Source organism: Equus asinus, chromosome 13 (genome assembly GCF_041296235.1).
Source record: "Equus asinus isolate D_3611 breed Donkey chromosome 13, EquAss-T2T_v2, whole genome shotgun sequence".
Taxonomy (NCBI): Eukaryota; Metazoa; Chordata; class Mammalia; order Perissodactyla; family Equidae; genus Equus; species Equus asinus.
In genome coordinates this window covers 25,582,925-25,597,725 of record NC_091802.1, presented here as the reverse complement: position 1 = coordinate 25,597,725, position 14,801 = coordinate 25,582,925, and the positions used below count along the sequence as shown (strand labels likewise).

The window sequence follows — 14,801 nt, the reverse complement described above, 5'->3', positions numbered from 1 at the left end:
TATATACACACATACATAAAAAGATATATGTTACACAAATAACATAATGCTCTTCATACCATTTTAAACCTGTCCTCTGTTTTTTGGCTTATATTACAACCATATGTCCAGTTAGGACAAGTATTAAGTTGTGTTTTTTTCAAGTCTTAGAGTACAGAGGATACGAAGTTACTCTACCTTTTTTTTTGAGGAAGATTAGCCCTGAGCTAACATCTGCCACCAATCCTCTCTTTTAGCTGAGGAAGACTGGCCCTGAGCTAACATCCATGCCAGTCTTCCTCTATTTTATATGTGGGACGCCTGACACAGCATGGCTTGATAAGCGGGACATAGGTCCACACCCAGGATCCAAACCATTGAACCCCAGGCTGCTGAAGCAGAACATATGAACTTCACCACTGTGCCACCAGGTTGGCCCCAATTCCACCTTTTTTAAGGGTCTAAGTCACCTCAATACTTTTTGATAGGCCCAAAGATTAAGGTGTAGTTGCTTAGGGTAGAGAAGGCACATTCACAGAAACCTCCAATTTAAACTTTTGAAGGGGGCCAGCCCAGTGGTATAGTGGTTAAGTTTGTGCGTTCCACTTCAGTGGCCCGGGGTTCACAGGTTTGGATCCTGGGTGTGGACCTAGCACCATTCGCCAAGCCATGCTGTGGCAGCATCCCATATAAAATAGAGGAAGACTGGTACAGATGTTAGCTCAGGGCCAATCTTCCTCACAAAATAAATAAATAAATAATTAAACTTTGAAGGTACTGCTGAACATTAAATAAATAGTCATAATTATGTGTTAAAAGCATGGCTTTGTTCAATATAAACACTTAAAATATACAACAATTTTATATCTCTGTTTTGCTATTTCTTCATCTTTTTAGATACACCCGTGATCTCAAAAATCAAAGTGACCAAGGACTCTCTGGGCTTCAGAAAGAACTGAACAGACCATTAGCACCCCTTGTTTTCTGGGTTACTAATCAGATAGGGACTTAAGGGAGGTTCTTGTCCTAACTGTTCTCCCCTCCCCTTCCTCCCCTACCCGTCCTGGGTTTGGAGCCTCTTTAAGTATTGTCCAGAAGATTCTGACCTAGAGCACTTTTCCTATCTTTATGTCGAGAACTCACCATTTTCCACAGAAGAGCTGCTATATATACTATGACTAGGGGCTAGAATCCCTTCTCTTTTTCGCCCTGGACAGGCTGACAATATTATGGGCCCTCCTCCCTCACATTCTGATCCTCCACTCCTGCCTCTACCCTTCCCTCCTACTCTCAGAAAGGATTCTATTTCCCGAGTTCACACATGGCCCTCATGCTGCCTTGAGTTATTTATCTTTTTTGTTTTTTTAAAGTGTGGGGTCCCCGTATGACGGAGTCCCCCTGGAGGTTTTTTTTTTTTAAAGATTTTATTTTTCCTTTTTCTCCCCAAAGCCCCCCAGTACAGGGTTGTGTATGTTTAATTGTAGGTCCTTCCAAAAGTGGCATGTGGGATGCTGTCTCAGCATGACCTGATGAGCGGTGTCATGTCCGTGCCCAGGATTCAAACCAGTGAAACCCTGGGCCATCGAAGCGGAGCATGCGAACTTAACCACTCGGCCATGGGGACGGCCTGTTATTTATCTTTTTATGTCTACTTCCTAGTTCTTCTGCTTGATGCCTGGAGTGTCTGTGTTAATTTGTATATCTCTATATTACTTTGTATCCAACAAAGCACCATGTTCATAGCAGACACTAAAAAAATTTGTTGATAATGTCACCATTAAATGGACAGATGAGGGTAGCATAACTGACTTTGCAGAAGAAAATGAGGTAACCTTTATTTTTACATCAAAGCTGCTGTTGGTTACTAGGTAAATGCAAACCAATGAAGGACCACCCTGTAATTGCTGGTAACACTTGAATTCATTTCTCTGGACTTAATATATTCTTTTCTCTCATATTTCTTTATCTGTTCATTCTTCTCTTCCTGCTCCTTATCTCAATGCTTCTCTTTGTCCTTTTCTTTTCTGTCTCTTATTCAGTGACTTGACTTGCCAGTTATGATACTAAAAACTCCCTTAATCTGAACTCCTAGGGAACCTGGATCCACATCTATTCTTAGATTTCAGGCCCCAAAAGTCTTTCCTTCTACCTAACCCTACTTCACAGGGTGCAGTGTACCAACAGGTGCACCTTGGGCTGTAATTTAGGAACTTTCACCAGACTTTTGTGAATTTGCGCCACCCAGTGGCTGAAGTTGCTATCTTTATCCTCCGAAAAAAGGAGTGGACATAAATAATTAAATGTAAAATAAGCCAATGAGAACAAATGTGAAGCCTGTATTACTGCCCTAAAGGAGAAAAAACATTCATAACAGCCAAATTTTGTCCTGTTTTAAGTTTTCTTTTCTTTTTTTTTTGAGGAAAATTAGCCCTGAGCTAACTACTGCCAATTCTCCTCTTTTTGCTGAGGAAGACTGGCTCTGAGCTAACATCCATGCCCATCTTCCTCTACTTTATACGTGGGACCCCTACCACAGCAAGGCTTTTTGCCAAGTGGTGCCATGTGCACACCGGGATCGCAACTGGCGAACCCCGGGCCGTCGAGAAGCAGAACATGCGAACTTAACCGCTGCGCCACTGGGCTGGCCCCTTAGTTCTACTTTCATTTTTTTTTTTTTGAGGAAGATTAGCCCTGAGCTAACTACTGCCAATCCTCCTCTTTTTGCTGAGAAAGAGTGGCCCTGAGCTAACATCCATGCCCATCTTCCTCTACCCCATATGTGGGATGCCTACTACAGGTGGCTTGCCAAGCAGTGCCATGTGCGCACCCGGGATCCGAACCGGCGAACCCTGGGCCACCGAGAAGCAGAACATGCGAACTTAAGAGCTGCACCACCAGGCCAGCCCCTTAGTTCTATTTTTTAAAACTTAAAATCGAAGGGAGAAGGATATGTCTGGAGGTATGGTGTCCCCAGAATAAGATGATGCACAGAAGACTCTCCAAAGACTTATTCAGGTCACTACTGCTCCCTAATATACTGGAAAAGAAGAATAAACAGTGCAGGCTATAGGGTAAAGTCCTTATTACCCTCTAGAAGAATCAAATATTCAACAGAAGAGACTGAAAGTGAAGACATAAACTATGCATATGATAATATCAGACAGTTTATTTTTTCTACAATGAATTTTCTTGGACGTGACTAAGTCTGGACATATGCCAAGGAATAGGACTCATGAGTCATAGGACACATACATCTTCAACTCTGCTAGCCTGCACATGGCTCTACAAAGTGGTTGTACCAAATACATTCCTACCATCAGCAGAGTCCCTACTATTCCACATCATCCCTAACCTGGAAATTTCAGACTTTAAAGTTTCTGCCAATCTGGTGGCTATTGAAGTAGTATGTCATTATTCTTATGTGTATTTTCCTGCTTAGCAGTGAGGTTGAGCATCTTTCCATAAATTTATTTGCCTTCAGATCTTTTCTTGCTTGCTTATAACCTCTCCCTTTTTTTCTATTGGGTTATCAGTCTTTTTTATTGAGTTGTGGAAGTCTCGTATTCCTGGCTATATTCCTGAATACTAATCCTTTGTCTGTGAAACATGGTACAATCCAAAGTGTATTTCTAATATAATATTCCTCAACATGCAGATTTACACATAAATTAACCAACTGTCAGGCTATGAAGCTCTGGAAGTCCCATTTGACTCCAAGAATCTAGTTTCCATTTTGCCTCCCTGACGGCATTTAAAAAGCTACTGACACTTATGCCTAAGTGTCAATATGTCCCACAAAACTGACCTTATTTCTTAGAAGGATTTCAAGGACTCCAACCTTGAAGGACTGTGCTTTGCTGACACGTACCTGACAAAATAGGGTAGTTGGGTCGTCAGCACGTTCCAACCCTATTCAATTCTTTATGGCAGGAAGAGAAAAGAGAAGCTCTCAAAAAACTACTAGTATCTGTCATTGTCTTATTTTGAAATTAAATCAGCTAGGTAATGCCTAGGTTCAATTTCAGAATGATTTATTTATTGTTTTCCTACACATTTATAACGACTCCATAGTGTTGAAAAGAACTGCAACATGCACCAATATCTAAACTCTTGGGTCTATTTTCCACTAAAAAGCACTGGGCCCTCCAGGGTAAGCCATAAAGTACCTTTGCCCAACATTTTTATTTCTCTAAGCACAGGGAAGACGAACTTTGGCAGAACAGATAGTCGCTGTGCCAGAGCAACACAACATTAGGGAAGTCTGTCTGGCCTCCTTCTCCCTGCTGCATATCACTGTTTACCCTTCTAGCTCCCTCCCTCCTGTCTAGAGAGGAAATAATCTGATCCCATATCTATACTTTCAATGAAATTCACTCCAATGGGCTCATTCTTCCTGGTGGATTAATTTTAAGCCTTTTATCTCTAACTGTAGATAATAATAATAGCTAACATTTGATGTATATCTACTATGTAAGAATAAAAGCGTTGTCTTCTGGTAAAGTACTGATAGGAAAATAAGTTAGGGAGCATTATCAGCATATTGGCCTGAACTACCACAATAGCCTCTGAAACTACCCCCCGCAGCCGCTCTCTTGCCTCTCTTGAATCTCCAGACTGCAGGCAGAGTGAGCTTTGCAAAATGTAAATTTGATCTTGTTACTCTTCTGCTACAGAAACCATTCAGTGACTTCCCACTGCCAGCAGGACAAAGCCCCAAATCCTTAACAAGACTGCCAAGGCCCTAAATAGCCCAGCCTGCCTCCCTCTCCAGGCTCATTTTCCCCTACAATTCTCATTATTCTAGCTTTGGCCACAGTGGACTAGCTTCCTTCTTTCTTGCCTCAGGGCCTATGCCGATCTGCCTTGAACACTCTTTCCACTCCCTCATGTCACCTTCCCCTTCCTTCATTACTATTTGCCTATTTAACTCCTACTCATCTTTCAAGTATTGATTCAATAGCCACCTCCTTAATAGAGCCCTCCCTGACTCCCAAAGTCCACCAGCTTCCCTGCTATACTCTTTTATAATGTACACTTCCTTCATGGTGTTCATCTGTTTGTAGTTATGTATTTCTGTGGCATTGGATTGATGCCTCTTTGTCTTATAGAGGTAAGCTACACTGAGGGCAGGGACTATGTCTATTTTACTTACACTGTATCCCTAGGTTTAGGGCTGTGCCTGACACTCGTAGGAACTTAGTAAATAACTGCCCTTAACCAAACAAGAGACAGATGGGAGTTGAGTTGGTTCTCTTCCCTGAATCTCTTTACCCTTGAAGGTTCCCAGATAACCAGAAATTCAGAACCCATCTTCTCTGTGTCCTTCCTTCTTTTACCATGAGTCGCCAGCCTGGCATTCATCTCACTTAACCCTCTGAAGTAGCTACAATTATTACCTTTATTTTATAGAAGAGAAAACAGAATCAGAGACTTGCCCAAGAGCTTGTCACAAAACTAGCAAGTGGCAGAGCCAGGATGCCAACACAGGTAGCTGACCTCAAAATCTCTATGCTCTTAACCATGACACATGAGCCCTGTGAATTTATATCTTTCATTGATATTTCTTAGAGTGATTGATCTCTTTCTTATCTATTTCTTTATATTAGGAAGATTAGCCCTTTGTGATATAAGCTGCACTTTTTTCATTTATGTTTTGACATTGTGTAAGGTGTTATTTTGCTCTGGAGAAATTTTTTTTTTTCGGGAGGAAGATTAACCCTGAGCTAACTGCTGCCAATCCTCCTCTTTTTGCTGAGGAAGTCTGGCCCTGAGCTAACATCCATGACCATCTTCCTCTACTTTATATGTGGGACGCCTACCACAGCATGGCTTTTGCCAAGTGGTGCCATGTGCACACCCGGGATCCGAACCGGCGAACCCCGTGCCTCCGAGAAGCAGAACGTGCAAACCTAACCGCTGTGCCACCGGGCCGGCCCAAGCTCTGGAGGAATTTTGAGTTTTGTGTGGTCAAATGATTAACTTCTGCTTTTATGCGTTCTGTATTTGGAGTCACAGTTAAAAAGATTTCCTTTCCCCATGCCAAGATTATGAAGGAATTTTCTCATATTTTATTATAGCTTTCAATTTTTATTTAAATATTTAATCCATTTGGAGTTTATCTTGGTGTGCGGTATAGATTGATATTTATTTTTTCCCCAGATGGTTATGCCATAGTCCACACCACTTATTCAGTAGCCCATCTTTATCATATACTAAGTTCCTATATGTTTTTTGGTTTATTTCTGGGCTTTTTATTTGTTCCACTAGTACATCTGTCTACCCACATGCTGGTATAATTGGCACTTTTTCTTTTCTTCCGATGAGGACTGTTTAACTGTTATTGTTGACTTCTGTGTAGTATCTGGCATTGTTGACTAATCTATTTTCCTTGATGTACTCTCAGTGCCATATTGCTAGATTCCTGAGCAGGTGAATACACATGTTCTTAGGGCACTAGCAAATCAGGAGCACCAAAATAATGACGATGAAGAGGATACAATCAGAGGTCCCCACAGGGAAAAATCAGAACTTTGGCAGACCTCCCTTACACGTACTTTATAGCTTATATTATTTTAAATTACACAGGAAGCACCATAATATTTTTAGTTATTTAGGGCCTATCAGGCCTTAATAATGCTCTGCTGACTACCTCCCACCCCCCATCTTTACTGTCACTTCTCTCAAATCGACTTCTCCCTTTCTGGCCTAGGGGCTCTTCCTCTGTCTTATACCTGTTGTCGTCAGCCAAGTTTCTATTCTTCACCCTTCTTTGCTTTTTCCATTCAATGAGCTCAGGCAATCTCATCTTCTCCTGTGGCTTCAAAATTTCCATCATTTTGTGCTGATTCCCTAATCTGTATCTCTGACCTAGAGCTCTCCTTTAGCTTTTGAATCTGCCTAGTGAATGTCACCTATCCATCCTCCAGACACCTCAAACCAACACATCCTGAACAAAACCTGTCCTTTTCCTCTTCGTGTCTGCTCTTTGCCTTATGTTCCCTCTCTGGTTGAGCAGCACCATTATTCACCCAGCTGAACAAGCTGGGCATTTGAGAATCATCTTTAATTCTACCACCTTACTTACTTTTCTCCGCCCTATTTAATGACTTACTTCTTAAACACCTGAAATCCATTTCTTCTCTCTCATCCTCATTCCAACGGTGCTAGTTCAAGCCCTCATCATTTCTTACTTGTACTGCTGACGTTTCAGTTTGCCACTTTTCAGTCCACGTCACCGCCAGAGAGATAGGTCTAAAAACCCAGATTAGTGATAATACCACTCCTCAGTTCAAAATGCTGCACTGGCTCTCCATGGCCTCTGGAGCAAAGTGCAAAGCCCGCCATGGTCTGACCTCTGTCTATCCATGCAACTTCATGTAAGTGGCCCTCCTCTTTCTTGCTCTCTGTACTCCAGTCAGACTGACCAAACTGGCCATGCTATTTCATGCTTTTCCCATTTGAATAATTTGTTCTTTCTGCTTGGAATTTCCTTCCCACTCCTCTCCAACACTTAACTCATCACTTCCCCAGAGACCTAACCATTAATTCTCCCTAGAATTGATTAATCTATTCTGGGAATCCTCAGTGTACCTAGCACATCTCTGTTACAGCACATACTATCTTGTACTGTAATTATTTGCCTGAATATCTGTCTCCTCAACTGGACATTGAGCTTCTTTCTGAGAGCAGAGACTATTTCATTAGTCTTTGAATCCCTAGTACCTGGCACAGTCCTTGGCCTATAGTAGGGCTCCATAAATATTTATGGAATGAAGGAATGACACATAAGAACGCCCTAGAAATTTCAAATTAAAAAGTATGCTCTGGGGGCCGGCCCCATGGCCGAGTGTGTAAGTTCTCGCACTCTGCTTTGGCGGCCCAGGGTTTCGCCAGATCAATTCCTGGGCAGGGACATGGCACCGCTCATCAAGCCATGATGAGGTGGCATTCCACATGCCACAACTAGAAGGACCCACAACTAAAAATACACAACTATGTACCAGGGGGCTTTGGGGACAAAAAGGAAAAATAAAATCTTAAAAAAAAAATTAATTGGGAGAAGTGGTCAGGAAAAAGATGTCTAAAAAGACTCTTTAGGGCTGGCAATAACGATAAAAAGGTTGAAGGGCCAGCCTGGTGGTGCAGTGGTTAAATGTGCACATTCTGCTTCTCGGTGGCCCGGGGTTCACTGGTTTGAATCCTGGGTGCAGACATGGCACTGCTTGGCACGCCATGCTGTGGTAGGCGTCCCACATATAAAGTAGAGGACGATGGGCACAGATGTTAGCTCAGGGCCAGGCTTCCTCAGCAAAAAGAGGAGGACTGGCAGTAGTTAGCTCAGGGCTAATCTTCCTCAAAAAAAGAAAAAAAGATAAAAAGGTTGAGAAACACTAGTTTGACCCCATACTGATTTTTTCTTAAGGAATCAGAATAAGGAGAATTAGTTCTAAAATTCAAATATTTGACGGCACTAGGCTGATATGGTACCGCTACAATATAATGGCCTATAATGGAACAATTATGCTTGAAATTCATTGGCCAAGATTCTTCCTTGAATGGCCACTAAGAAAGTTAGCTTCAATAGGCTCCAACTCTTCCATTACTAACTAACCCCTCCCTCTTTCAGGTTGAGTCGTCCTCCCTTTGGATACATTATACATATTCTGTATTTCTCAGAAGCCATTCCATTTCCTAAAAACTTTACATATTTCAGCTGGGATATACTACCTCCTGAGGTTGTATAAAGTAGTGGTTAGAGGTTGGGGAAAGAAGTTTGAATCTCTGCTATGCTGCCTGCTTACACTCTCTGAGCATCAGTTTCTGCATTAATAAAATGGGAGTTACAGCACCTCCCCTAAAGGGTTTTTAAGGAGTAAAAGGAAAAAATATATACAGAGAGCCTTGAACAGTAGCTATTTTTAGTACGAAGTTGGGAGGAGAACCCTGCTGTTTTGTTTTTTTTAAAGATTTAATTTTTCTGGGGCTGGCCCAGTGGCGCAGCGATTAAGTTCACACGGTCCGCTTCTCGGTGGCCCGGGGTTCACTGGTTCGGGTCCCGGCTGCAGACATGGCACTGCTTGGCAAAAGCCATGTTGTAGTAGGCATCCCACATATGGGGTAGAGGAAGATGGGTATGGATGTTAGCTCAGGGCCAGTCTTCCTCAGCAAAAAGAGGAGGATTGGCAGTAGTTAGCTCAGGGCTAATCTTCCTCAAAGAGAAAAACGATTTTATTTTTTCTTTTTCTCCCCAAAGCCCCCTGGTACATAATTGTGTATTTTTAGTTGTGGGTCCTTCTAGTTGTGGCATGTGGGATGCCGCCTCACCATGGCTTGATGAGCGGTGCCATGTCTGTGCCCACGATTTGAATTGGCAAAACCCTGGGCCACCGAAGTGGAGCGCAAGAACTTAGCCACTCAGCCACCGGGCCAGCCCTCACTGCTGTGTCATTTTGAAGATTGTGTTTGTGCTTGAGCACATGATTAAACAGTAAAGGGTTTCAGAGAAAAATGTTGTCCTTGGCATGATTGTAGATTCTAGAAAATTAATAAAGTGAGCAAATACTAAAAAATATCTTTGGCTGTGTAAAAAGAACCAATTACAGTCATTTATGTAAACAGCTTAACATTTAAGGCCCAATTATCATGCAGCTCAATAACAATTACATATATTATTAAATATGCATCAGATTAACCCTGTTATAAATTTTATTTGATTACAATAGTAAAGTACTCACTCTGTACTCTAAGGAACGGTCTTATAGGTAAATGCTTAATGCATAAGTCTGTTCACTATTTACATTAATTAAATGGGACACAGCTCCTAAGTTTGTTCTGCATTTGAGGTAAGGCTAGATAGTCCATCCTCGATTGCAACTACATATTTGCCCTGTGACCTGTCAGATAATGTATACCCTCCTTAGTTTTGTATAGTAAGGAAGGTGCTAAAGAAGCGGGTAGCAAAAAAAATCAGTTTAATTGCTCGGTGTTCTGGAAACCTATAGGTTTCCAGGAGATAGTTCTCAATTCAAATAACAAAAAAATTCCATTGCTGAGAACTAGCCAGCCTAGCCTAGAACAACTTCTAAATGAGTCCCAGGGTCATCCTCTAGAGGACTTCTGGAATTAAAATGAAAATCACAATTATAATTCATTTGACTCCCACCATGAACTAGGTACTAGACACATATCATTACATCCTTACAAAACTCTTATGAATTAGGCATTATTTTTATTTTACATATGAGGAGAAAAGAGGTAAATAGATCATAGAAAGATGATCACTTGTCTAAATTCTTGAAGGTAGTAAAGGGTAGAGACAGGATTCAAATTCAAGAAAACTTCAAAGTCCATGCTTTTTCAGTTACATTAAACTGTGCCAGGTTCCTTACAAATCATATTTCCAACATTTATTAGGCACTTATTGGTTGCAAAAGAGTAGAGACTGCCTGTCATCAAATGACAATACTTTAGGAGCTGTTTTGATAGTCAAAAGGTGGACGCTCTGTACTTCAGGCTGAAAAGGATGCAGCTGGGCTGCCTAGCAGGCATTTTAAATTTTTCTGATAAACAGAAGTCACTCAGCACAATACATTCCTAGTTCACGTAATTTTTTGGATTCTACCCAAAGCCTGGTGACTCATGAGACAGATATCCTACACTTTGTGTAGATCAAAAAGAAGTGAGTCAGGTGAAGAAGAGGCAGAAAAGATGGGCAGCAAAGGCCTCGTCATGTAAACTCTGCTTAACGGCCATGGCATTATGAAAATCCTGACACCAGCTAATTCTTCAGTTTTAAATAGTCAGTGGCAGTTTATTAGCTACAGTTGGACAGATCTGATTTTAATTACGGCTGTGCTACTTAGTAACTGAATTACTTTGGGCAAGTGGTTTTACCTCTCTGAGCCTCGTTTTTCCTCATCTGTAAAGTGGGATGCAGCAGGGCCCTTTAGTAGAAATTGCTTTTCCCTTCTGTTCATTTTTGAGACCTTTAGGGTTCTCTTACTTACATAGAAGCACCCCAGACAGGCCACTGTGTGGAGAAATGGCTATATGTAGACCATATATTTCTTCAAGTACATTAGCAGAAGTGCTTCAACCCTTCCTCTGCAGACTGGTCACAGGTGGGGTGGATCAAGTTAAATAAGCAGTCAGGAACCTTCTGGAAGAAAAAGGATTCCCTAACTCCTTTGCTTAGGATGGCCACAAAGGAACAAAGATAGGGGTACAGTAAGGGAGACAGAAAGGAGGGGGGCAATGTTCCTGAATACAAGAGGCAGCAGCAGAGTCTAAGAAGCTGGAACCAATCCTCAGCTGGGCTGTGGGGGAGTCAGCACTTCTGTGAAAGTGCCTTGGTGTATGAACTCAAGGAGCTGAGAGCTAAGAGCCGAAACCCTTCAGGCTCAGGCCTTTTGTGGGGTGAAGCCCTTTCTACTGAGTGGGTCACAGGAAAACTCCTGGCCTTGAAGAGCCCCTGTAAATGGCAAAGGGCTCTGCTGCGGACCTCAATCTCTGACTAATTTACAATGACTGGGTATACCTCAGAATTTAAAGGGGAGGACGTTGCAACCTGCAAGATATAGGTAGACTTTTAGACTTTCTGTTTTTATCTGTTTGTATACCAAACTACAAAGAGCCACCTTGGTTACAGGAAAAATAAGTATTAAATGAGAGAAAGTTGATAAGCACTCAGGACATAGTAGGTAACGGGAAATGGTAAAGAATCATTTCCACAGGGAGGGAGGCTCAGAAACTGCACTTCGGATTCTAACCACAGCAGCTGAGTGGTTGAAGAGGAGCTGTGGGATATTCTGGACTCAGTCAATGGTAGCCACATTACAGAGCCTGACAGTAAGACACAATTTTCCTTGGTGGGTTTCGAGTTCAAAAGTCAGTCTCCTCCTATGGACAGATAATCTTTGACAAAGGAGCCGAGGGCCTACAATGGAGAAAAGAAAGTCTCTTCAACAAATGGTGCTGGGAAAACTGCACGGCCACACGTAAAAGAATGAAAATTGACCATTCTTTTTCACCATTCACAAAAATAAACTCAAAATGGATCAAAGACCTAAAGATTAGGCCTGAAACAATAAGTCTTCTAGAAGAGAACACAGGCAGTACACTCTTTGACATCAGTTTCAAAAGAATCTTTTCGAACACCATAACTCCTCAGACGAGGGAAACAATAGAAAGAAAAAACAAATGGGACTTCATCAGACTAAAGAGCTTCTTCAAGGCAAGGGAAAACAGGATTGAAACAAAAAAACAGCCCACTAAGTGGGAAAAAATATTTACAAGTTACTTATCTGACAAAGGGTTAATCTCCATAATATATAAAGAACTCACACAGCTCAACAACAAAAAATCAAACAACCCAATCAAAAAATGGGCAGGGGACATAAACAGACATTTCTCCAAAGAAGATATACGATGGCCAATAGACACATGAAAAGATGCTCATCATCACTAATCATCAGGGAAATGCAAATCAAAACTACACTAAGATATCACCTTACACCCGTTAGAATGACAAAAATATCTAAAACTAATAGCAACGAATGTTGGAGAGGTTGCAGAGAAAAAGGAACCCTCATACACTGCTGGTGGGAATGCAAACTGGTGCAGCCACTAGGGAAAACAGTATGGAGATTCCTCAAAAAACTAAAAATAGAACTACCATATGATCCAGCCATCCCACTACTGGGTATTTATCCAAAGAGCTTGAAGTCAGCAATCCCAAAAGTCCTATGCACCCCAATGTTTATTGCAGCACTGTTTACAATAGCCAAGACGTGGAAGCAACCTAAGTGCCCAGCAACAGACGAACGGATAAAGAAGATGTGGTACATATATACAATGGAATACTACTCAGCTGCAAAACAGAACAAAATCATTCCATTTGCAATAACATGGATGGACCTTGAGAGAATTATGTTAAGTGAAATAAGCCAGCGAGAGAAAGATAATCTGTGTATGACTCCACTCATATGAGGAATTTAAAACTGTGGACCAAGAACAGTTTAGTGGATACCAGGGGAAAGGTGGGGTGGGGGGTGGGCACAAAGGGTGAAGTGGTGCACCTACAACATGACTGACAAACATTAATGTACAATTGAAATTTCACAAGATTGTAACCTATCAATAACTCAATAAAAAAAAAATGAAAAACTACACTAAGATATCACCTTACACCTGTTAGAATGGCAAAAATATCCAAAACCAAGAGTGACAAATGTTGGAGAGGTTGTGGAGAAAAAGGAACCCTCATACACTGTTGGTGGGAGTGCAAACTGGTGCAGCCACTACGGAAAACAGTATGGAGATTTCTCAAAAAGTTAAAAATAGAAATACCTTATGACCCAGCCATCCCACTACTGGGTATCTATCCTAAGAACCTGAAATCAGCAATTCCAAGAGTCCCATGCACCCCTATGTTCATTGCAGCATCATTTACAATAGCCAAGATGTGGAACCAACCTAAGTGCCCAGCAACTGATGATTGGATAAAGAAGATACGGTGTGTATACATATATACATACACGTACACACACACACACACACACACACACACACACACACACACACACACAATGGAATACTACTCAGCCATAAAAAAGGACAAAATCGTCCCATTCACAACAACATGGATGGACCTTGAGGGAATTATGTTGAGTGAAATAAGCCAGACAAAGAAAGACGAACTCTGTATGACTCCACTCATAGGTAGAAGTTAACATACAGACAAGGAGATCTGATCCGTGGTTACCAGGTGAAGGGGGGGTGGGGTGGGGGGAGGGCACAAAGGGTGAAATGGTGTACCCACAACATAACTAACAATAATGTACAACTGAAATTTCACAAGGTTGTAAACTATCATAGTCTTAAAAAAAAAAGTCAATCTCCTCAGTTAGTTAAGAATGGAAGGGCTTGGAGAATGTGCCATTAGTCTGTCCTGAAGATCAGTCTTCAAAAGTATTAGTCCAACATGGACTGATCTTGGATATTATTAACACAAATTTCTGCCTTAAAGAGGACAAAACATGTTTTTTCAGGTTCCTTCACAGACATATTTAGTCAGGGGAGCAACAAGGCACTTAGTCATCTCTGCTATGACAGGTTAAACACAGGGTGCACTGGAAGCATGTAAGAGGGCTACTTAACCCAGACTTGGGGGTCAAGAGACATGTTCCCAAGGAGGTATGTCTAAGTTGAAGTGGAGGTACACTGGCAAAGGAAGCTTGGAAATAAGAGAGCGTATAAGGGGAAATAAAAGTATTTCATCTGGCTGGAGAATGAGGTGTAAGACAGGGCAGCAATGACAAAGAAACAGGGAGACGCTAGACCCTGATGGGCCTTCTACAAGGAGTGACCATGTAATTTATTGTACAAACTGAGACACTTCTGAGAGTGAAATGAGACAATATTACTAATTACACGGAGACAACAGCAGTATATCAGACTGTCCCGAGCAAATTGGGACTTATGGTCACCCTACTTGTAAGTCACGTTCAGGTGCTTGGACCTCCAGTGAAAGCACAGATTGGATATCTTCTCTTTTTACCTTATACATTTTGCCTGAGTGACTTCATCCATACCTTTGCCTTTACTTGTTCATTTCACAGATATTCGTCCAGGATGAACTTCTGGGCACTGAGGTTACAAAGAAGAAAAGACACAGTGTCTGTCCTCATACTCTGTCTAAAGAACACACACATCTGAAGAAATAACTCTAATACAGTTAAACAGTTTTAGCCCTGGCCTCTCCTCTGAGCTCTAAACTCATGTTATTTCCACTCAGACTGCAAAACACATCTGAAACAGAACTT

The 14,801-nt window shown here is 41.6% G+C and overlaps 1 protein-coding gene across 5 annotated transcripts in view; it reads right to left on the bottom strand.

Moving 5' to 3' along the window:
- ACACA (acetyl-CoA carboxylase alpha) overlaps positions 1-14,801 on the bottom strand; it is a 267,372-nt gene that overhangs the window by 250,324 nt on the left and 2,247 nt on the right. Inside the window, exon 3 of one of the 5 annotated variants that reach the window (XM_044745744.2) lies at positions 14,537-14,625. The exons of 3 other annotated variants lie outside the window; for them this stretch is intronic. In XM_044745744.2, the coding sequence (XP_044601679.1) occupies positions 14,537-14,568 (32 nt within the window). In that variant the 5' untranslated portion in view covers positions 14,569-14,625. The remainder of the gene's footprint in view (positions 1-14,536; positions 14,626-14,801) is intronic. One more of the 5 variants, XM_044745746.2, reaches the window with a different exon arrangement.